This window comes from Panicum virgatum, chromosome 9N, assembly GCF_016808335.1.
Source record: "Panicum virgatum strain AP13 chromosome 9N, P.virgatum_v5, whole genome shotgun sequence".
Lineage (NCBI taxonomy): Eukaryota > Viridiplantae > Streptophyta > Magnoliopsida > Poales > Poaceae > Panicum > Panicum virgatum.
The window spans coordinates 46,102,458-46,127,156 of record NC_053153.1 but is presented as its reverse complement, the minus strand read 5'-3'; the positions used below and the strand labels follow the sequence as shown (position 1 = coordinate 46,127,156).

General features: G+C 42.9%; 2 protein-coding genes across 4 annotated transcripts; both read left to right on the top strand.

Annotated features, from left to right (window-relative positions):
* Positions 1–3,434: 3,434 nt before the first annotated feature.
* On the top strand, positions 3,435–12,084 carry LOC120689849. 3 transcript variants are annotated; one of them, XM_039972279.1, is made up of 6 exons: positions 3,435–4,352; positions 5,482–7,701; positions 7,816–8,659; positions 9,610–9,722; positions 9,827–10,074; positions 11,511–12,084. In XM_039972279.1, the coding sequence occupies exons 2-6, from the start codon at positions 7,342–7,344 to the stop codon at positions 11,695–11,697; spliced, it is 1,752 nt and encodes a 583-aa protein (XP_039828213.1). In that variant the 5' UTR covers positions 3,435–4,352; positions 5,482–7,341; the 3' UTR covers positions 11,698–12,084. The 3 variants fall into 3 exon arrangements, with proteins under 3 accessions (XP_039828213.1, XP_039828212.1, XP_039828211.1); XM_039972278.1 differs by having other exon boundaries at positions 3,436–4,352; positions 5,485–8,659; XM_039972277.1 differs by having other exon boundaries at positions 3,436–4,352; positions 5,482–8,659.
* A 4,962-nt stretch (positions 12,085–17,046) lies between these two features.
* Positions 17,047–20,752, top strand: LOC120689042. The gene is made up of 4 exons (XM_039971389.1): positions 17,047–17,138; positions 18,541–19,961; positions 20,074–20,186; positions 20,333–20,752. Exons 2-4 carry the CDS (start codon positions 18,542–18,544, stop codon positions 20,750–20,752), a joined length of 1,953 nt encoding a protein of 650 aa, XP_039827323.1. The 5' UTR covers positions 17,047–17,138; position 18,541.
* The last annotated feature ends 3,947 nt before the right edge of the window (positions 20,753–24,699 follow it).

Below are 24,699 nucleotides of genomic sequence, written 5' to 3'. Positions count from 1 at the left end.
TATCGGAAATTTATAACTTACTATGGAGAATAACCTGCATTGAAAATCAATGCTCTGGGCTTTGCGTAAATCCCTTGTGCTACTAGTCTTACTTTAATCTCACCACCTCATTGTTCTCAATCCATTCTAGGATGAAAACACTTTTGTACCCACAGTAAAGGTACAACTAGGTGTTGGCTTCACTGTCCAAAACACCTCTCTTTTGGTGAGCAAGACTATCTTTGTATGTATAATTTTACTCAACAAGTTCCAGTAAGAGTGACAAAACACTCTGCCATGGTCTTATTAACTAGATAACTTAAAATAAAGTATACAATTTATTCAGAGAAGTTTGTATCGATACATGTAGTCTTTATAGAAAATAATTCTCCGGTTATCAAAACTCAAAAATGAACCCCGAATGACTCATCGTGACTTCCTTAAATGAGAGTCAGGGCTTTCCGATATCCAGCATCAGTATTTTGGTGCACCTCTTAGCTAGGTTGTGGATTATAAATATCCACAGGACATAAAATGTCCTCAAGGTATCTTTCAATCAAAGGTTGAGTTGCATTTACTACTTTAGAAGAAAAGTCTTCTATTGCTAGCATGAATAATTCTGCTTTATTGCCATACGTCACCTTCTCTTATTTATAATTGGGAGTTGAGTGGTTTTACTTAGTACCACTACTTTTTCTGGCACATACTTGTATCAGATTAATGATTAGTAAATGCATGTGTCAGTTTATTTGCAATACTATGCAAATCAATAATTCTTTGAACTCAAAGTTTAGTTAATTTAGTACGTGATCCTGAGTTTGAAATGCTTTATGCATTCAAATGTTTTCCGGGAATTATATATGGTACTTCTAATCTCCCCCTAATGCTTGGAAAAGCTCATTTATACTAAAAACCAGCATACAAGTTGTAAAATAGATCCTCTCTTAGAGATTTAGATATTGAACAATTGACAGAGATTTGAAATCTCAGATTGATCCCCAGTTTCCTGTGTGAACAATCAATGTATGCTGCAGTGGTGAGAGTAGTATGTATACAACGTAACTCAATCTTACGCAAATAGGAAATCTTTATGTATTTCCACGTACTATATGCATATGGGGGATATGCAGTTAATCATAAGTCAAGAGTATGTAAATCCACCAGACTCCAACACGAAGTTGGCAATAGCAATTCACTAATAATGGTCCTGCTATGACTTAATGTCATACTTATAGATTCCAATTTATCTTTTCAGATATGTTACTAAACTTTTGTTATACCAAACAATCGTCATTGTAGGTATAAAAGCTCAGTAGTGTTCGGGATAATGCTCATAACAAAAGCTATTATCTACCAAATGCATGGCTGAGTGTGTAAACTTTACACACTCTAGATCATCTCATAGATGTATCTATACAACCATGAAATGTCTGAACTGTCTATACAATCTTTGTATCGGACTCATATATATTCTTTTGAATATGATAAAGGAATCTAAGATAGCCAATCTGATTTTAAGATAAGAGGGTCTTAAAATCCGTTTCCTTATGGTACTTATTGTATCCATACTGTGGGAAAATCATGACCAAATGAATTGCCATTAATTTCTCACGTATCCCTTTGGATGCCCAAGTTGATCATTTCAAATTGAATAGATCAACCGTGTGAAAAATTTGTGACGCAACATGTTGTACGGGATGGTTGTATGCATAATACAACCAAAATGAGATCCATCTCATAACTTATATGTCATATCCAAAGTTGTCTTTTTGTGTTTCCCTAAAAACACATGTGGATATCTCTATACTTTAGTAAAATATGAGTTGAATTAGGACATAATTAAATGTCCTCAATTATTTACTCATATCTTTGAAGAATGATAGTGGAGAAGAGTCGACCAAATTATCATTGCATCTCATCAGCTATAGCCAAAATTATTCCCTCTTCTTATCATAAGAACCAGGAATATTTTGCTTCCGTAATTATAGAGTTTGTGGTACAAATTATCCACAAGTGTTACAACATATTTCGATGGACTAAAACAATATCACTGGACCATGAGATTATTCCCAAATCTCAAAGCAAGTCATTCGAATTATATTCGATGATCTTGTTGTCCATGAATTGAGGTTCTCTAATTGTATATCTTATCATAGTTTTAGATGATTGTAGGTAACCACATAAATGTGTAGACCATACAATGAATCATCATAAATTTTGATATACACAAGACAGATAATCTCTATGTCAGAAACATAGAGTAGATCTTTATAGTAGGCAATGTAAATTGCTGCCTAAGCTCGGTCTCTGGGCGTATTAATTCTCAAGGAATTAAGCGCAGCCTTTGCTTAGGACTCTACTATCTTGTGTAATAATAAAAACAATATGATGACAAAGAGCAATCCAAAACCTTTATTTTGATAAAAAAACACATCGTAGGTAATCATCAAGTTTCAAAGAAACAAGATGTAGACCTCTCAGTAACAGGTGATTAGATCACTACTATGGCACAGTCTCAAGACAGGATAATTCACAAGAAATTAAACGCAGCCAATGCCATAGTCTCCATTACCTTGTGTTAATTAATCAAAATAATCAAGATATGTATATTGCGAATTTTAATGATATTCATATTTTAGTTAAGTTGCAACTAAGTCTCTAGCAAATTTAACTTGTATGTGGTGCAAAAGTGTGGTTTGGGAGCACCAACATACCACGATTCTATTATAAAATTACAAATGTAACATATATGTTGGTGCAAAATAGGGGATTTGGGTGTACCAACATAGCTAAAAATAGTTATTGAAGTCACAAATGTAATATGTATGTGGTGCAAAGGGGGATTGGGTGCACCACATATTCCAAAAATATAATAGAATCAAGATGACATTGTAATATAATATAATCAAACCATAAAATATATTACGATGACAATATCCAAACAGCAACAAAGCACAAAGTGCTATACGTGGGTAGTGGCATAATTTATGTAAAATCATGTAGGATCAAAGTAAAAAAAAAAAACTATTTCATGTGTTAGCCCTTCTAGCAAAAATGGTTCGATTGCCATTTTGCCCCTCTCTTTTTTCAGATTAGGCTCACATGAGCCTAAATTATCCAATCTTAATTAACTATCAAGTAATTAAAAGGATCCAATTTTGTTGCAATTAAAGTTAATTAATTGCCAAATAATAAAACTGACAAACTATGTATATTTAGACACGAATAATTTTCTGGTCTTAAAAACAAACCATGTATAGGAGTAAAAACTCACCATACTGATCAGATCCATGACTAAAGCAGGAAATCGTAGAAACAGAAAAGAAAAAATAAATGTCTAAATATTAACATAGTGAAACAACTACAATATATTTTGTTACGATGCAATTTATAAAGACTCGTAGGTCTTAAAAAATTCTATTTACTCTAGGTAAAAAAATTGCATCATAAGGCATTTTAAACACAAGGTCTAAAACAAGCATTTACATCATCAATTATAAATGTAATATATTGCAGTGTTGTATGGAGGGCTAAACAGAATAATCAATGCCTCTAATATAAATATGTAGCACTTAATATACTAATACATGTAAATATATTGAAATATGGAGTCTAAAATGCAAGATGCATATAAAGAAAAAAAAAATCGGCTCGGCTTGGCGGCCTGGTCTGGCCTGCTGCGGCCGGCTCGTTAGCGGCCCAGTCCGGCCTGGCCTGGATCAAGGCAGGGAAAGGGGCGCGGTAGGGAAAATCCCTAACCGCCTGCCTCCCAATAGCCGCCGCTTCAGGGCTACTGCCCGATGCGCCGCCGCCGCCCCTGTGTGCTGCCGCCGCTGTGGGTGCTCCGCCGGTGAACGCCGCGCGCACCACCTCCTCTCCTTTTGCTGCGGCACCGCCTCGGTCCGCCCCCTGCACGGCCGCCGGGCACCGGAGAGTCCCATGCGAGGCCGCACCGCGACGGAGTATGCAGGCGGGTGAGGGGGGGGGGGGGGGGGGGGGTCGTTCGTGCCGCCGGTGGTGCGGCCTTGGAGAAAAACGCTGCATTCGAGGGGCTGGCCTGTGGGCTTGAGCCGGCGTTGCCGATCGTGTATGGCAGCGACGAGGTTCCAGGCCGTTGGCCTTGATTCAGCGGTGGTTGGTGCCAGGCTTCTCCGTCGACGGCGAGGACTCAGATGGCGAGGATCCAACGCCCCTGACTACCGGTGAAGCGGCGGCCGCGACCATCGCGGAACGACGTCCATGGCGATGATGGCGTCCTGTGAGACGCCGGCCATGTAGGGTGAAGATGCAGCAGCCTCTCTTCTGGAAGAGATGACGGCAACGTCCAGTGCAGGCGACAACTGGAAGGACGAGGAATCCATCCCAAAGAAAACGTAAGTCAGTTGGTTCATCTTACTCATCGTAGTTTAGGCCTCGTTCTTCTCGTTTCTAGTAAGATCCCGAAGTGATTCATCTCAACGATTTGTGTTTGCGTTCTTGCCATGATGGTGCATAGGAACGATTGCCTCTGTGTTTTCTTTCCGAGAGTTCTCTTTGAGTTACCGTGGAGTCAACGACTCGGCGAGTTCATGGGTGTGCAGAGGCCTCGTTTCTATTCTTGCCTTTGGGTGTGTCCATGGATGGGGACCGTGATTTCGCCATGGACGTGTTCTCGGCGAGTTCCTGTCGGCCTCTTCTTCTTGCGCTCAGTGGAGAACGAAGCGTGGCTGATAACGTATTAGGAATGAAAGTGAACTGATATGTTTCCATTGATTGATTGTTGCTTATATACAAGACCAAGAGACAAGGGTCCAAGGGACATGTCCCTTTGGGATGACTCCTTCATGAATTGTAACTACCTAATGACACCATAATAATGTCAGTAATCTAATTAATTAAATAATTACAGAATTGATCACTAATTCCTAATTCCTTCATAACACAAGCATAGATGATGGCACTGTGTTGGGGTGGGGCCTTTGGCCTAGTTGCCTAATTGTGTTTTGCGCTTTTGAAGGCGTTTTAAGACCTAGGTTAGGGTGTCCCATATTATGGTACCAGACAGATTGGGAATTTGGGAGGAGAGAAAAAATGATGATGGGTAAGCTTGAAACCCTAAAGAGCTTATATATCCGTATATATCCGGAGTTTGGGGTCCGCATGTCAGTGGTTTGGAGCGGGTCTAGCTGGGTGAATTGAGCCCAATTCTCAATTCAGTTCAGATATTAGATAATTGTAATAAATAAGTAGAAAAACATTCCCTATCGGTACAACCATTTTCCTGCTTTTTCTCGAACCGACATGGTAATTAGCAATTTTTCTAGGGGTGCTACTAATTTCATGTGTGTGTTTTAAAGCCGTCGGAACAATTGTAATTTTCCTGTGTATTTCCACAAAAACCGTTGAAAAATTCATCACCCACATGGCCAAAAAGTTAAATTGCCATGATTATGTGTTGTTAAGAATGAAAAACTACTTTAATTTGTGGATCTTTGTGGCTCATAACTAACACAGCATCTGCAGCAGGTGCACTGTGCCACTGTCACCGTCTGGCGGTACTGAACACGGACTCAAACCGATTTGTACGGACCAAAAGTAGCAAAGCATGGATTAACCGTACTCGTGACGGAGTCCTCGTACACGTCATTGTGGTTCAATTCCATCAACATTGTCGCAGGTAGGGCTAGCACAAATGCTCGATGCTCATCACAAGCCGGCTCGGCTCGTTTATAAACTTTGGTTTGGTTTAGCTCGGTTCGACCTCACAAACGAACCGAGTTACTCCCTCTGTTCTTTTTTATTTGTCGTTTTCGGTGTGCGTACCATAATTTTGACTTAGCTTGTAGAAAATACGTGCAACATTTATATCTTAAAATAATTTTTTTAAAAAAACTAGATTAAAAGACCTATCTAATGATTTCAATTATATATTATAAATATTAATATATTTTTATATAAAATTAATCAAAGTTATTTCTCGGGAAGCGAGAGCGCCAGTTATTTAGGGACGGAGGGAGTAAATCTCAATTTCAGCTCATCTTCTCTATGAGCTAGTGATCGGCTCGATTAGATTTGATAAATATGGCAACATCAGACTAATACTCTCCATTTTTATTTACATATCGTATTAGTTTTGTCATAAGTTAAATTTTACTAAGTTTTACCAAATATATAGAAAAACATAGCAACAACTGCACTATCCAACGTATGCACCATCGACATATATTTTATGGTGGATTCAATAAAATAAATTTGGCATTGTAAATATTTTTATTTCTCTCTATAAATTTGATCAAAGTTTGCTAAGTTTGACTTAGAACAAACACAATATGATATGTAAATAAAAGGCAAAATAGCCAAAATCGTCCATGAACTATGGGGTTCGGTTCAATTTGATCCCAGAACTATGAAAACATTCAATTTAGTCCATGTACTACATATATGCTAACAGACCCAACTTTATGTTGAATCCGACGTGGCACGCCACGTAGGGCCTCCTCCACTCACCGCCTAATTAGCTTGGGTGTGAAATACCCTTTTTACCCTCCATCCATAGAGCTGATTTAGCACATGTAGCTTCCAGCCCGCATCGAGCCGCCCCCTCCTAGGTAGCACAGGTCGCCACCCCTCGCCACCCTATCCCTACCAGCATACCGCTCGCTCCCCGCCAGCTTTGATCGCTGACCCTCGCCACCTCCTCCCTGCCAGCGAGGCCACTCTCCTTCCCCAGCATCGCGGAGGTGTGAAACACAATTATGGTTGCGGCGGCCTCGCTAGCAGGGATGGGGTGGCGAGGCTCGGCGAGCCAGTAGGGAGGAGCGGCACTCGCTGGCAAGGAAGGGGCGGCGAGCTGAGCTGGCTGGGAGGGGACGGTGTGCTGTCAGAGAGGGGTGGCGAGGGGGGCCAGGGACGTAACCAGGATTTGGATTAGGGGGGGCAAATAGTTATTGACGGGCTTTGAGGGGGGTCAATATAGGATAATCTTGATAGTTAGTACCATTTCATTAGAGGGTATTAGTGGTGCTAAGGGAGAATTGGGGGGTCAGGCCCCTGCACGCCCCCTGGCTCCGCCTCGGAGGGGGCGGCGACCTACGCTACCTGAGAGGGGGTGGTGACCTGGTAGGGAAGGGAGTGGTTTGACTCAATACTGGCTGGAAGTTGCCTGTGTTAAACCTGTTCTATGGATGGAGGGTAAAAAGCTATTTCACGCTCCAAGCTGACTGGAGGAGCCTATGTGCTGTGCCACGTTGAATTCAAGAATGAAGTTGGGCTGGTTAGGAACTAAATTGGATGTCTTCGTAGTTTAGGAATCAAATTGAGTCGAGCACCATAGTTCAGAGATGATTTGACTATTTTACCAACTAAATAAAATCAGAACAAGCAATGAAGGAACGAGAAAATGCACAAACTACCTATGGTGCAAAACAGATGGAAAAAGAAGAGGAAAAAGGTTATGGAATGTATAGCTTCATGGTTCTACGAAGCTGGGATTCCTTCTATACTGTTTGTCTGGAGAGTTTCGACTTTATGTTAGAAGCAATTGGGCAATATGGCCCTGGTTTACGGGCTCCATCTCCAGATGAGCTTGATGGGCCATTATTGCAGAAACAAGTTTTGGCTATTAATAATTCAATTGAAGTGCTGAAGAAATCTTGGGCGTTGGAAGGATGCTCTATTCTGGTTAACATTGGGTATGGTGATAATGAATCTTTGGTTTTAAACATGGAAGTCCATTGCTCGCAGGTAGTGTCCTTCCTTCGTTCCGTCCGTCTACCATCAGATAGAGACTTTGAATCATCTATTTTTGAACTAGTTGACTCTTGTATTGAAGAAGTTGGAGAGAACAATGTGGTGCAGGTTGTCACAGACATCCGTTCGGAAATGAGGTCAGCAAAAATTCTTACTGAGAAGAGACCCAATATATTTTGGACTCCCTGCGCTGCAGATTGCATAGGCATGATATTTGGAGACATAGGTTGCACTCCTTTGATCAGGAAAACAATTGCTAAAGCAAGGTTACTCGCTGCTTTCATTTATGGCCGAACACATTTGTTGGACATGGTGCGGCAGTTCACTAGTCAATGGGATTTAGTTCATGTTGGGATCACCGAATACATCACTTGTCTCTTGAACCTGAAGAGTCTTTATGATAAGAGGATTGAGTTGAAGGCTCTGTTTATTTCCAAAGAATGGGAGGACAGCAAATGGGCTAATGGAGCTGTGGGCAAGAAATTCTATAAGCTAGTAGTTAGTAACGAGTTTTGGCATGGGGTGCTATATACTATAAACAGTTTTGAACCACTAGTGGATGTTCTGAGGAAGATGGCTGGTGGTATACTCTCAATGGGGTACATATATGGTGAGATTGCAAACACTAAAACGGAAATTGCCTTGCGTTTTGAAAACAAGGAAGAGCAGTATTTGCCAATATGGAAGGAGATAGATTTTAGATTACATGATTCCCTCATGACACCATTGCACCTAGCTAGTTATTATCTTAATCCATTCTTCTACTATCAAAATAAAGATGAAATTAAAAAAGTGGAAGTGTTCCGAGATGCAATTGTTGAGTGTGCGCGTAAAATGTACCAAGATCAGCCTACACAAGAGAAAATTGTGCATCAGTTGGATCTTTACAGAACTGCTTCACAGAGTTTTGGGACAGCTCATGCCATCAGTAATCAAATGACTGCTGATCCAGGTACTTTTCTTTTGGTGTTTTTTGGATCCATGCCATTATAATTTTCCAACTTCTAAGATATGCTATTACAATTCACATATTTTGAAACTTTCATTACAATTCTTCACTTCTTTGAACTATGCCATTATATACATCTTTGATACTCTTGGACTCACAGACCCACGTATTTTCGTATAGCCCAAAGTACCCCTGTTGCGTCTCTTCCTACACTCACTGATGTGTGGGGCCCACATGTCAGCTTCTTCTTCAACCTCCGGTGCTTCTTCTTCCTTCTACCTCAACATCGCATATCTGGCGGAGCTCGGGGCGGCACTAAGCAAGGTGAAGCTCGGGCGACCACCCCCTGCTGGCGCCGGCGCGGGGAGAGGTGAGCTCGGGTGGCGCCGTGAGCTCAGGGCAGCGCCAGTGGGGTGGAGCTCGGGCGGCAAAGGCAGCTCGGAGTGCTGCAGGACGGGATAGAGCTCGGATGGCGAGGGCGCAACGGTGGCGGCCCCGCGAAGGCTAGGCGAGGGGCGCGGCGACAGCATGCCCGCGCAAGGCCAGCTGAGGGAGGAGCTCGCTCGGCGGCGCTTGTGGCGTTGGGGGGGGGTTGCGGATGTGAGCAGCGCATGGTGGAGAGGAAAAGGAGGAAGGAGGTTGAAGGAGAAGCTAGGGAGAGAAGTAGCAGGGGTATTTTGGGCCATACGAAAATGCACGGGTCTGCAAGTGGGGCTAAGGGCATCAAAGACGTATAAAATGGCACGATTCAAAGAAGTGAAGAATTGTAATGGCAAGTTTCAAAATAGGTGAATTGTAATGGCATATCTCAGAAGTTGGAAAATTGTAATGGCAGGTGTCCAAAAAACCCTTTCTTTTGGGCAGAAACTCTAGGTATTTTTCGGTTTGTCATTGTTTGCAATTATGATTATTTCCTAGTCCAATGTTTAATGCTACAGTACTCCGGTCTGCAGTTTCTTGGTGGGAATTACACGGCTGTGCAACAAAGGAGTTGAGCACAATGGCAATAAGGTTGTTGAGATTAACTTGTGGTTCGCTGGCATATGAGGAAAGTTGGATCGAGAAGGTAACATTGTAATAAGGCTACTTCCAAGTATTCATCTGCCAGTTCAACTTATTATCATCTCACTTGTGTAACTATGAACTTTTGCTCTTGTGATCCCTTTTCAGCTTCATAAACACAAGCCACGTTGGATTAAACATAAGCAATTTGAGGATTCAATGTTTGTGACGGTGAACAGGAGGATACAAGGGAAAGCTCAAATGAAAGATAGAGATCCTGTTCTGGCATATATTCCTGTCGAAGTTGAACCTTTTGAGTGGCTGGTGGGCATGTCTCGCTCTGATGCTCCACAAGCTGGAAACCATGCTTTACGTATGGCACGAGCAAACAGTAGTGAGGATATAGGACTTTCGAAGTGAAAGTGATGTGCTCTAGCCTAAGAGGGGGAGGGGGTGAATTAGGCTCTAATAAAAACTTAGATCTATGGCTCCAACTAGTTTGCACAAAACTTAAACTAAAACATGCTATCTAGATGTGCAACTAGGTTGTTCAAGTGTAAAACCCCTGTCCCAAAAGAGTTTAGCAACCTATAGTCTTTCCTATTAAGAAACTATTCTATGAAAGTAAAGGCACACAAATTGCTAGTATGAAATGCGGAAGCTTAAAGAGCGGGATAGGAGATAGCAAACTCTTGACGCGGGTGTTTATCCCGTGGTTCGGTTAGCCACAAAGGCACACCTACATCCACGTTGTTGTAGCACTCACTAAGAGTATTGCTACTCGGCCACCAAGTCTCTTCCGTGAACACAATCACGGTCACCTTGGCCCCGGGTTTCACTAAGGAGCTTCTCCACAAAGGATGGGGGTCTCCACGTCCCCCGCACAAAGATGTCGTCGCCGCTCCACACCAAGTCGGAGGGTCGATGACGTTGCCGGCGAGCTTCATGCTCCAAGGTGCCGGCGCACCAAACTCTTGTTTTGGTTCGCTAAAGAACCACAGCACAAAGGCTTAAGGCCTTGCAATCTCACTCACTAAGAGCTAATCCTTTACACAACACTCTCAAAGTGTGCTAAGGGCTAAGGATATGATCTTGATGCTTTTGTATGGCTTGGAGATGTTCTTGGGTGTGTGTGGGATGTCCAGCAACTCCAGCAAACTTCAAATGGCCGGGGTGAGGCGTATATATAGGCCACCAAGTCTTGTAGCCGTTGCTCCAACGGTCAGCTGAAAATCTGCGTATCACCGGAAGAACCGATGCCTCTTGGCGGGGGTAGCGTCGGTTCATCCGGTCACTGATAACCCGAAGTAGCCGTTGGACTCCTGATGGCTGATGCAGAGACCACCGGTTGAACCGATGCTTTGCACCGATGCTTCACCGGTTCAACCGGTGCTGAAGGAAACTTCTCCTGGACGCTGACGTCATTACACCGGTGGTATGCACCGATGCACCGTCGGTTGAACCGGTGCTGAAGAAACTTCTTCTGAGCACTTGACATCGTCTCTGGTACAAAGGACGGCCAATGCACCGATGCCCTTTCTTGGACCGTCGGTTCAACCGGTGCCTAAAGTTTGACTTGGCTTCGATTCCATCCTGCACCAAACATCATGGCGTCGGTTCTTCCGACTACCACCGGATGCTCCGATGCCCATGGCGTCGGATCTTCCGGTGCTTCTGATCTGAAGAGCATTGGGCCTTGCTATGCCTATCTTCTCTTTCTCTTTGTCATCACTTGAACCTAAAAGCCTGAGAATGATCATCTAAACAATCATATTAGTCCAAGTGTTGTGTTGTCATTCGATCACCAAAATCACTCGAAATGGCATAAATTGTGCCATGTTCGTTACACGAAGCAAGCGAAACAACTATTGGACTACGATGCGTGTATATCCTCGGATGAAGTGTATGAGCATTGTGATAATAACCAAAGTCACTCCAGCAACAAGAGGGCATCATCCGGTGCCTCATGCTCAAAGCGAGTGAAGAGGCCACGTTTGGCCCACCAGTGCGAGGGAAGTGATGGAAACATCAGCTACTAAGCTCTGGTTGTGATGTACAGGCTGCTGACTTGTTTTGTGATCCAGAAGCCCTTAGGGTGGAGTTTTTTCTGACCTATGTTTGAGTGTTGCCTAATGTATGCCCATGCCCTGCCTTAAGTCTGGATGCTTTGTCTGTATCATGTGATTCGTAGACATCCAGTTTGACATTGAGTGAGCTACTTATCGAGCATGCTTAGTTGATTGCCTGGTGATATGTACATTGGCTTAGCTAGAATCCTTAGAAACCCGACTTGTAAGCCTCTTTTGGCTGCCTGTTCCTGCGAAGCTCCATGTTCTGTCTCTCCTTTTTTTTGTTAGGGAAAAAGAAAAAAAACAATACTGCAACGTGTTTTTTTATACAACTTGATTTTTGCAGGTCAATCACCCCCAACTTTTATGTGATCTTAGATTCCTTGGCTCTTTTGGCCGCATATGTAGACGCTTGCATGGACCGTTTTTGGTGGCATGTGTTAAATTTAAATCTTTTCCGTTTGAACCCATGAGACGCTTATCTCTCTCTGAACTTGTTCAACTATGCAGTTGCATGCTTGTCATTTCACCAATTCTTCACGCCATGCCCAAAATATGAAGATGCCAAGTAGTGGAAGCATGTTAGCAGCAGCACTTGATCAAGGCTTGCGTCGATCTCTGTGTGGTGGACTGGTGGTGCAGCTGTGAAGAAAAGAGGAACTGGAGGAAGAGATGGCCGTTGGCACTTGGGAGGGAGGAGGGAAAGGCTTAGGATCCGCACCGCTACTTTTGTGTAGCTTCGGCTTGTTGGACCGAATCACCAGCCTGGCCCAGGCCCAGCCGAGCCTAAGGCCCAATCATGCAGCCATCGCCGCGGCCTCAGCTGTCTCTTTTCCCTACTAGCAGCGGCGGCGGGAAATGGGACAATCCATTGCCGCCGAAACGGCGGGAAACCAAGAGGCGGTTTTTTCTTTTTTATATTTAAAAAAAAATCAAAATTTTAAAAATATATGTTCGTTTTGGAAAATTTCAAAAATATACCCCGGTCGCCCTATGGGGGGCGACAGGGCTAAAATGTAATTTTTTTCTTCAAATTTGCAACGAAGTCCCTGGAGAAAAAAAAGACGGGCCTGTCGCCCCCCCAAAGGGCGACAGGGGGGCCAGTGGGCCCAGCCTACAGGCGTGCCAGGGGCCAGTCGCCCCCCCCCCCCCCCCCCCCGCAGGCGACCGGGTCAGGCCACCCTATATAAGGCCTCCCCCTCATTCCCTCCTCATTTGACCTCAATAAATCCAGAAAAAAGAGAGGGGTGAGGAGAAGGGAAGCGGCGAAGCTCTGCCGAATTCCGCACTTGTGATCTACCGGTAACTTCCGTCTAAATTCGTTGATATTGTATAACAATTTAATTTAATTAGCTGAATTAGATTTGGTGCTTTAGAACACTGGTTTAGTATTTGGTGCTTTAGAACACTGGTTTAGTATTACAATTTGAGTACTATTACAGACTTTTTCAAATAAAATAATTATACATTAGAATAGAATTATGACAGTACCTTATTGATATTGCAGTATAAGACCATAGAATTATGACAGTATTTTCACGCATCGATTTGGTATACGATATGTGCATTGCTTAAATCTTTGTTTGTTATTTGGCGCACCACACTATAGCGCCAATGTCTTCGTCAGGATCAACCTACATTCCGTGGAGCAAGTGTAAAGCCACCATACCCGAAGGAATTGATGTGCCAATGTGCTTCTGCAGTTCGTTATGCAAGTTCATGCATTCTGATTTTAAAGAGATTTGTACGTTACCTGCAGTTGTGTAGAACTGCGACGTCGGCCCGTGCACGGTCGACGGACACGGGAACGACGACGAGGCCTGGGACGACCTGTGGCTGTCTTCGTACTGCACACGGCTTCCCAAGTTAGCGGCTGAGATCCCGCCGACGATGATGACGACTACACGCTCGAATAGCTCAAAATAGGAACCATCGTGTATCTAGCTACGAGTACGAGATCACAAGTTGCCATTGCTCAGCACGGCGATCACGGGTTCCCCAAATGTCGCATTCTTTGCCCAGACATACGTGACAAAAGACGACAACCCAATAGCAGTGCTCTTCCACCATTTAAAAAAGATGTGACAACACGGCAACCACACTAGCTCACCTTCAAAGCAGTCTCTCTAGCGAGGATGACGGACCTGTCATTCTACAGCGAAGGTCTGTGGCGTGTAGTGGGGAAGGCGGCATCTAGGCGCGATCGACCGAGCGGCAGCAATGCAGTGCTGTGAGTCTGCATGCACAGAGATGCATCGAGTAGTCATTTCGAGAATCGAATCTAGCCTTTTCAGTGTTAGGTCAGATAGCCTCTTCACTGTGTTGTCATGTAGGTTTTTTAGGTGCATTACACTCCACACTCCAGGTATCAGACCTTTGTGCGCCTATAAATACTCCAAAGTTTGTGAACTCCCAGCAGCACTCAAACACCAAAGCTCATTGTATACCCAATGTCTGGAGGTGGGTCTAGCGGGAAGAATTACTATGGTTTTGGGAAAGGAAAATGGGGAAGAAAGGGAGACCCCATAATATGGGAGGGGCCTCTTGGACCTGATTCCTTTCCGGAACCAGTGTTTGAGTTTCCGCCACAGCACAAGAGTGAATTTACCAATGAAACTCCTCTTCGACAATACGATAACCGTAGAGAACCGTGGCCAAAATGCAGACATGGTGAGGACTGCTTAGTGCAGATGTGCACCGACGGGATGGATGGCGGTCGGCGTTTCTTTAAATGTCCACACGCATGGGTAATACTCGGTTGTTTCATTTCTTTATCTTCAATGAGACACCTTACATGAAATTTATTTTGCAGTCTTCCGATGCTCCAGAAAACTGTGGTTTTACTAGGTGGGTAGATCCTGCACCAATTGATTCTGTTCAGGAGTTCATCAAGTACCTCCAGATAAAGATCTTTGATCTGGAATGCAAGGTGAACAATTATGAGGAAGTGAGCGAGGGTAACAAAGACGACGAAGTTGATGATACCAGCAATGCAGCCGGTTCACAGGATGAAGCATGCAATATTCCTTATTGCAACTGCCCTTGTCACAAGAAGAAGGGCCCTGCGCCTCTGGCACTACCGCCTGCACCACCTGCAATGGGTGGATACTGCGGAGAAGGCTCAACGCAGTTTGCTACGGCTACTAGGACTACCCTAGTTCTAGTGACATGCTGCATCGTTGTGTTTGTTCTGTTTTTTTAATTACCTAAGGCATGTTAGGTTAGTCCGGAATCTGTTTACCGTAGTTTGCAACGGGTTCTGACATGTCACTGCATGTGTGATGTGTGTTTCATTATCGTTGTATTATGATGTAAAATTTGATGGTTCACATTACGTAATGCATTTCTTAGTTCTTATCGTTATATTAATTATATTTGTGCTTTTTAGTATTCTAGTGACATGAAAAGCTCCGAGGGCCATGTCCGTGCCCAGCAGAGGCCTAAGAGGGTCCGACGCCATAGGGGTTGTTAGATATATCTGATGTTTGTATCTCTGATATTTATTTGTAATGAGATAGCTATGTACCGCTTATTTATACACTTCAACGTTCGTCACTGATCACTCTCGTATTTTCCATTACATACAATAGATGGTATGTTTATACTTCGATGCTCCATTACGACTAAGTACGATTCAAACTCGACATTATGTACATGTCAAGTGAATGCAAGTTAGGTACGAGACATACATACAAGCATAATACAATATTAACAATATTAAATGCGAATACATCTTAAACCGATGAACATCATATATTATAGATCATTGCATGAAATCATCTAGATCGTCATCCCAGTTGACAGATGGTGGTGCTGCAGGTGGTGTAGTGTGGCTCGATGAACCTCTTGGCTTTCTCTTTCTCTCTTTTCTGGATCTATGTTCATGTACAGGGGGAGGAACATCATGTGTAGGAGGCCATGGTTTGGGGGCATGAAGTCATCCATGTCGTCATCCCATTTAACACATGTTTGTGCTGCAGGTGGTGCAACATTACTTGACGAACCTCTTGCCTTTCTCTTTGTCTCTTTTCTGATTCTAGGTTCATGTAAAGGGGGACGAACATTATGTGTTGGAGGCCATGGTTTGGGGGGCATGAAGTCATCCATGTCGTCATCCCAGTTAAAACAATTTGGTGGTTGAGGTGCTGCAGCATGACTCGACGAACCTCCGGGCATCTGTTCTTGCGCAGGCCAAGTACTATCACTCGAAGATCTTATCCACCTCCTTCGTTTAGTTTGCGGCATAAGTCCACCGAAGATACATACCAATTTACGGAAAATTTGGTATCGTTTTGTTAATCAACTCCGTGTCCTCGGGGTAATCCTAGCATATAATTAAAAAATAATATTACTATTTCATAAATATGGATTCGAAATGACGGACGGGATTACAACTGAATGAGAGTTACCTTAATGTGCATCTCATACACTCTGGCCGCATCCATATCTTACAAGAACTTTATAAGAATCCAATGATATTAGGATGATTCGCTAGTTCACATACTCTCATGTATATCTTCCGACGTTCTAGCAGTTGTCCATTTACATCTTGCGTCGTAATACCTCGAAATAATGTGAAATCTTTAAACTCTACTATTTTTGACAACACCATCTCTATCGTACCATCCGCTAACGGATCCAATTTCTTACTGATAACAAGATGGGTCATGATATCAAGTATTATACTAGATTTTTCTTCGGTCCATGCAAATCCTCCACAATTGGAGGCAGACATTGCCTTATGCTGCAATATCAATAAGGTACTTTCATAATTATATTCTAATTCATAATTAATTTAAAAACAAGTCTGTAATAGTACTGAAATTGCAATACTAAACGAGTGTTCTAAAGCACCAAATCTAATTCAGCTAATCCGCTAAATAAATTAAATTGTTATACAATATCAATGGATTCATACGGAAGTTACCTGTAGATCAGTAGTACGCAATTCGGCAGAGCTTCGCCGCTTTTCTTCTCCTCACCCCTCTCTTTTTTTCTGAATTTTTAGGCTCAAATGACAATGGGAATGGCGACGAATGGCGGCCAGGGCTTATATGGAGGGGAGGGACCCTGTCGCCCCCCCAACGGGCGACAGGCCCTTGTCGCCCCTGGGGTGGGCGACAGGACCCTGTCGCCCGTCGCCCGTGGGGGGGGGCGACAGGCCCCCTGCATTTTTTTTTGCCCAGGTACCTCATTGCGAATTTGAAAAAAAAAATTACACTTAGGGCCCCCTCACGACCGGGGGTATTTTTGAAAATAGACATATATTTTTGAAATCTTGATTTTTTTAAAATATAAAAAAGAAAAAAGCGCAACCAAGAGCCACCTCCGCAGCCGCCGTCTCTTCCTCCCGACCCCTTTCTCAGTGATTTCGTCGGCCCGGGAACAGGAGCCGCCGGTTCCCCTTCGAGGTTGGCATTTACCTTCACCGTTTCTTGCTATTTGCACGGATTGCTTTAAAATGGATTCCACATTTTCCCCATTTCTCCCGTGCGAACCAGTTCAGTTTGGGATGCGGATTAGGTTGGGTTAATTTGGGCCCGCTGCTTGTTAGTCTGTCCTCTGTTAATCCCTGCCTGGCGTGTAAGCATTTCGGTGTTTTGGGGTACATCCGAGGGTTTCAGTGTGGGCCTTCATGCTTCGATTATTACGTGCATCATGGACGCAGTCACGCAGCCAAGGGTTATTTTGCTCGCATATTTGTGGGCAGGAAGACATGTGATCTTGGGGAATGCAGGGTGGAGTTGACTACCATCTGCGCTGAAAGGTGTATAGTCTGTTTTTGTAGGCCTTGCTCATTTTTTCTTTAGGTTGGTTAGTAAATACTACATACTCGAAAAGAATGTCGTTTTGGACAAGGTTTGTGTCAAACATTGAGAACATAAATTATGAATAACTTTTAAGTTGTTTAGTTTTAAAATACAAAAATCATATGAATAGATTTGTCTTTGAAAAATACTTTCATAAAAGTATAAATATATCACTTTGTGATAAATATTTTTATAAAAATAAGAAGTCAAAGTTAAGCTTTGGAGACCGTATCGCTGTTCAAAATGACATTCTTTTCAAGTATTGAGGGAGTACTAAATAGTGGGCCTTATACCTTTTACCTTGCCTGGTCTTCAGAAGTTGGTGCTATGAGCTGTCAAGAACATTATCAGTAGTTCGCGATAGAGGTACTTCGTACCCTACCAACTTGACTATGAGTCTATGACTAACATCGCAAATGATTACTGCTTGTACTACTACCATGGTCTATGAGGATTATTTGCTTTGAGATTTGACATCTAAACTATTGTATGCTACAAAATGATGCAAAATGGTTATTCAACTTGTGTTCATTAATAGTTGATGTTAATATCTTCTTTTATCAACATTTTCGCCAAGCATGTTTAGTATTTGCTGCCATGATGCATTTGTGATTTTGCTGAACATGCAGCATCATCGAGTCCATCTACACTATCTGACCATGTTTTGCAGCCTAGTATGTACCCAAAATAAATTGAATTTATTTTAAAGGTTCACACCTATATTTCTTAGTGGTTGACTTGACTCTTCATGGACCGTATTTGCTTTTTTCCCCTCGATTTGTTATACCAAGTAACATAGCAAACAGAAAAGGTCAGGATGTCAAGTGTAAGGGCTAGTTTGCATCATTGCATGCCAAATGAAAATAGGAAAAACCATTTGCGTAGAAATATACAGATACCTTTCTGGGGAGCTATAAATGTTGATTGAAAAGCTGTAGATGCTTGCCACTGTTAATGTTCTTTGATGAAATTCGTTATGACTTACAAAGAGTGTATAATGCAGAATGGGCGACAATGACCATGACATCTCTGGAAATACATCAGAAGATAATGATCTCAAATCTAAGAACCAAGATAGTGCAGGACCAGCTAATATGCTATCTGTGCCTACAAAAGAACAAGTAATGAAGAAAGGAGGGAATATACAACCAATCCACACTGCAGAACAGATGGAAAAGAAGAGATGGGCCATTCAGTGCACAGCAGCATGGTTCAATGAAGCCGGGATTCCTTTTAATACTGCCTCTCTTGGGAGTTTTGACTTAATGTTAGAAGCAATTGCACAATGCGGTCTTGGTTTACATGGACCCTCTCTGGATGAGCTTGATGGGCTATTATTGAATCAACAAGTTTTAGCAATTAATGATTCAATTGAAGCACTAAAGAAATCTTGGGCACTGGAAGGATGCTCTATTCTGGTTGATCTAAACATGGGTTATGATGAAAGGCGCTTGTTGAACTTGGCAGTTCATTGTTCGCAGGGTGTCTCTTTCCTTCGTTCCATCGAGCTGCCTTCAGGCAATTATGATAAAGCATTTACCTGCCAACTTGTTGACTCTTGCATTGAAGAAGTTGGAGAGAAAGATGTGGTGCAGATCATCACAAACACACATTCAGAAATGATATCGGCCAAGAGACCTAACTTATTTTGGACTCACTGTGCTGTAAGTTGCATTGACATGATGCTCGAAGACATAGGGCATATTCCTTTGATCAAGCGAACAATTGCTAAGGCAAGGTCAGTTACTGCCTTTCTTTATGGACAATCGAATTTGTTGGACATGATGAGGCGGTTCACCAACCAGAGGGATTTGGTTCATGTTGGGATCACTTGTTACACCACTTGCTGCTTGAACTTGAGGAGCCTTTATGATAAGAGGATCGAATTGAAGGCTATGTTTATTTCAAGAGAATGGGAGGACAGCAAATGGTCGAAGGAAGCTGTGGGCAAGAGATTCTATAATCTAGTAGTAAGCAATGAGTTCTGGGATAGGGTGCTGTATGTTATAAACAGCTTTGAGCCATTAGTGGAGATTCTAAGGAGGATGGCCAATGGCAGACCCTATATGGGGTTCATATATGGTGAACTTGAGAATGCTAAAAGGGAAATTGCCTTCCGCTTTGAAAATAAGGAAGAGCACTATTTACCAATATGGAGCCATATAGATTTTAGAATCAATTATTACCTGAAGAAACCATTGCACTTAGCTGGGTATTATTTGAATCCCTTATTCTACTATCAAAACAGAAATGAGATTGAAAAGACAGAAATCTTCAGAGATGCACTTGTTGAGTGTACTCACAGGATGTACCAAGATCAGTCGGTGCAAGAGAAAATTGTGAATCAACTGATGCTTTACCGGACTGCTTCACAGAGTTTTTGCACGGCTCATGCCATTCACGCTCAAATGACTGTTGACCCAGGTAATTTTCTATGGATAAATATTATGTAGGTGCTTCTTGATTCGTTCGCCATGGTTTAAAATTCAGTTTCTTCTTTCATGTGATATTTAAGTAACTATTCTCCTTTATATAGTTATCTGGTGGGAATCACATGGTGTTGCAGCAAAGGAGTTGAGCACAATGGCACTGAGGATTTTAAGATTAACTTGTGGCTTAGTGGCCTATGAGCCAAGTTGGATTAAAAAGGTAACAAACTGATAAGCTAGTTTCAAACATTCATCCAGTAGTTCTTTTCATTTTTTCATCCAGTTGAAGATTAACAAACTGAACATCCATTTTTTCATTTTTGGAACTAACAAATTCTGCTATGCACTTCTTGGATCCCTTTTCAGATCCACAGAGAGAAGCCATCTTGGGTTCAACATAAGAAATTTAAGGATTCAATGTTTGTGACGGTCAACAAAAGGATACAAGGGAAAGCTCAAATGAGAGACAGAGATCCTTTACTTGCTTACCTTCCCCGTGAAGATGAACCATTTGAATGGCTGGTGGGCATGTTTCGCAATGATGCCCAGCTACCTCAAGGTAGGGCTTTGCTTATGGCACGAGCGAAAAGCAGTGATGATGCAGGACTAGCAAAACTTGCAAATAGGCTATTGAATGATGCAGATTCTGTGTCATCTGAAGGAGAAAGTGATGAAGAACTTCCAAAGCACTCCAGCAAAAAGAAGACATTGTCCAGCGCTTCATGCACAAAGCAAACGAAGAGGCCAAGATTCATAACAGAAAACGTAGAAGGGCAACAAGTGTGAGGGAGGTGATGGAAACATCAGTTGCTAAGATCTGGTGGGGTTCATGGTCTTGAATGTATCAGCTATTAATTCAGCTTGCAAGGGGTGATGAACGTGGGATTGCCGGGTTGGTATCTTCTGTTATCTGTAACGGTTAGGTGCTGCTAGCTATAGAAATTTGGCACTCTGTTAGCTTTAGGAATCTCGTATATCTACCTGAAGCCTGAATGCTTCATCAGCATGTGATTCAGTCGTATCCAGCCAGTTTTACATTGAATGAGCTAATAGTGCAAGGTGCCAAGTCGAACTAGTCCCAACAATTGCTCGTCACGTCCAGTCAAACCCACGTGTTCGTGCCCAAGCAAAAGGTATGGAGGCTGGGGCAATTGAGCTCATCCGAAAGAGCTAAGGGGCTATCGATCTAAGGGGCTTGAAGCTAAAACACCTCCGGCAAACTAAACTAAACGCGCAATAAGCACTTTGGTAAGCCAATTGATCCTACGGGGCTCGAAGCCAAAAACACGTTTAGCAAACTAAACTAAAAGTGTAATAAGCACTCAAAAGCCAAGGGGCTATCAATCCTAAAGGGCTCGAAACCAAAACACCTTCGGCAAGCTAAACTAGTTACTACCTTTTACATCCTGAAAGATTAAAGATTATAGAGCAGTAGAGCACATTTTTTTACATCATCCATCCTTTGTACCACCGAACCTTCTCCAATTCTATCTGGGCTTCGCTTCTTCGAACCCAACACCCACCCACTGCTTGTACAGCTGCAACAAAGCCTCCTTACACTTGAGGTCCTCCTTGCTAAATTTTATGCCGCCTCCAACAATGCCTGTGCCGCCATGCCTAGTGCGGCGAGTTTCTTCTTCACCATGGTCTCGATCAGCCTAGAACTCTACTCTCTCTCGCCCTAGCACTAGTCTCTCTTTGATTTGCGATGTTTTTTTTTCAACTGTGCTTAAGCACGTTTTTCATTAAGAGGGAGAAGAATTTGAGTCCACTACGCCAGAGCAATGGAGGAGATGTCCAAAGCTCTACACACACGGGGGTTTACATTAAATAAGAAACAAAAGGCGACCACGAGAGCTACCAAAAGAAGCCGAGGAAAAACTAATAAGCTGCTTGAAACCTGCAAACACCCAACTAGCTGCCTCCTCTCATATAGCAGCAAGAAGCTCCTCGACGGTTTTGACAACATTACCTGAATTCCTTCTGTTGCGTTCGTTCCAAATCATCCACGAGGTGAGAATGATCAAGGAGTCGAAACACTTGAGCAGCTTTCTGGAGTTTCTTGCGAGAGGAAATCGACCAATCTGCCATATCAAAACACCCATTATCTGGCGTGAGAGCGTGCCGCCTCAACCAAAGTAGGACTCGAAACCACACTTCTCTTGCGAAAGAACAGCCGACCGGTAAGTGAGCAATGGATTCAGACTCTGTGCACAGATGATGCATATATCGCTGTCCTGGAGATTGTGTCGTATCCGTCTCTCAGCTGTCCAACAGCGATCACGAAGGGCCAACCACAAGAAAAGTTTACACCTGCCCAGTGCTCGCGCCTTCTTCTTGTTTTTTTTTTTTGAAACGAAATGGTCACGCTTCAAGACCTTGGCTCTAGGAATTTCTGTCTGACTGATGAAGAATTTCTGTTCGACCAAAACAGAGTGCTCTGCCCTCCCCCAATTTCTGGCCCTGTTTGGTTCCATAGGGCTAGGCAGCGCTAGAAACTGTAGTTAACTTTGACTGCTAATTATGGTATCAAACTAAGTCAGTTTACAAAACCAACTCCAGAACCCCTGTGCTAGGAACCCTGAAGAATCTAATGAGGCTTTTGACCGCGTGATTAGAGGATGGTTACTGTAGTATCACTATAGCCAATCATCGATTAATTACTGTCATTAGATTCGTCGCAAAAAATTACATTCATCTCTGAAGAGGTTTTGCAAATAGACTTCATTTAGTACTCCATGCATACGAGATTCTTTTCTCAACTTACACTTTACTTGCGTGCGCTAGAAATAGTGGAGGGGAACCAAACAAGGTCATAGCTGCGACCAGATCCTCAGATGTATCAGGTAGACTAGCCCAAGGCCTTCCTGGGTCAGTCCTTTCGAACCACAGCCAGCGCATTCGCCAAGCGAAGCCAAACAGCCCACTGAATTAGAACCAGCCCAAAGGAAAGTTATTTTTTTTAATGAAACCAGCCCAAAGGAAAGTTCTCCTGCGCTTATCAATGCACTTAGCCACCCAAGGTGAAAGTGTGACCGCCATTGCCGTGTCAACGGGACAATTTTGTTTTCATCTCCAGGAATGGTTTGCGATGCTCTCTCAGCTCTTCAAGGCCCCACGCGCGTCCTCAAAGCTAAAGGGTCACTTTCCTTTTTAATTAAAAGTGTCCAATCCCAGTTCACAGGTTTGAGGCTGGGCTAACTTTTTTTTCGCGACTATGCTGGAGCATGTTTTTCAATTTAGAAGAAAAAAGTTTGAAATACAAAAAAAATTAGTTTTGGAGACGTGAAACCAACCTCCCTTACCTAAAGTGCTACACTGGTTCTATGGTGCGACCCGGTACTCTACCTAAAGCAGCAATTACACACTCGAGGCGCTTAAACCCTGCTGAAAACCAAGACAAGATGTCATCAACCCAAACTAAGATCTCATCTATTGTTTTAACACGGCGATTAAAAGTTTTATTATTTCTCTCCTTCCAAACAGCACCACCAAAGAGTCGAAACCATGCAGGCCCGGCCCGAGAGGGGGGGGGGGGGGGGGGGAGCGGGCCGGCTGCCCAGGGCCCCCGAATCAATGGGGCCCTGCTGTCATGTCTCTGTGTAGAGCCCCGAGCTAATGAAACGATGCGTGCGCCTCGTCTCCGTGATCGCCGTTCGTCCGTGTTTGCGCTCTCCAATTCTCTCCGGTGGTTTCTTCGTCAGCGGTGTGCCGATTCCAGCAGGCAGCAGACCAGCAAGCCAGCACCTGCAGGTACCAGTCAACATCAGGCATCGTCACCAGCAAGTACATCGATTGATATTTCATATTTGATTTGAAGGAAATCAAATCAATATTTCATGTTTAGCAGGTAATTGATAAATAATAATCGATGTTGGTGAAGGATAGATGATATTAGGATTTGAGATTCTACCAAGTTTTCGGTAATATTTTTGCAAATTGATAGATTTGTGGTAGATACTTTTCAATTATTATTATTTTTGAAATTGTAAGGTACGCATTGGCATTGCGAAAAAGAAGAGAATGAAACAAGCAGATGAGGTTATAGCATGAGGTTTATGAGCTCTTTTACAATGATCGTAAAGTATCAATAGGTACTTTCAGGTACTTTTATTTTGAACTATTTTCTACCCGTTGATCTATGGAAAGTATTTATAAAAATTAAATTAAATTAGTATTCAGTCACACTTTTTGGTACTTGGTGCCACATTTTGAAAGTACCAGGTACTTTATCCTAGGTGCTTCCTACATTCACCAATGTAGGATTTTATCAGATGGACGGCTCCTATTTTTTCAATCACTATAAAAATTCTCGAGCTTTATATACATTACTCCAATAATTAACGATTTTACACATAGAAGGGCCCCGGTGCTTTAGTTTCGCCTCAGGCCCCGAAAATCTCAGGACCCGGCATGAAACCATGTCGCTCATCCTTTTGGAATTTGAATGTGCTTCCTCGCAGCTTCCCACCATTCGGCCAGTGTGTGAGCTTGCACAGTAGGAGTGACTGTATCCCAACCAATCTTGTAAAGCAATTTGAACCAGAGCTCTCTGGAGAAAGGGCAGGTGACTAGTAAATGATCAATCGTCTCCGGTGATTGGGAGCATAAAGCACAACAATCATCGTCTTATATACCATGTAGCTTTTGACAGTCTGCCATCCAGAACCTGTCATGCAGAACTAGCCAAATGAAGAATTTGCACTTGGCCGGTGCAACAGCTTTGCGAAGCA

Excerpts from the sequence above, each read along its gene's own strand:
- LOC120689849 (XM_039972278.1), top strand. The coding sequence starts at position 7,342 with ATGAAGGAACGAGAAAATGCACAAACTACCTATGGTGCAAAACAGATG. Across the intron at positions 8,660-9,609 it reads TCAAATGACTGCTGATCCAG|TTTCTTGGTGGGAATTACAC; the intron begins GTACTTTTCTTT and ends TCCGGTCTGCAG. Across the intron at positions 10,075-11,510 it reads GAGGATATAGGACTTTCGAA|GCAAGCGAAACAACTATTGG; the intron begins GTGAAAGTGATG and ends TCGTTACACGAA.
- LOC120689042 (XM_039971389.1), top strand. The coding sequence starts at position 18,542 with ATGGGCGACAATGACCATGACATCTCTGGAAATACATCAGAAGATAAT. Across the intron at positions 19,962-20,073 it reads TCAAATGACTGTTGACCCAG|TTATCTGGTGGGAATCACAT; the intron begins GTAATTTTCTAT and ends TCCTTTATATAG. Across the intron at positions 20,187-20,332 it reads AGCCAAGTTGGATTAAAAAG|ATCCACAGAGAGAAGCCATC; the intron begins GTAACAAACTGA and ends ATCCCTTTTCAG.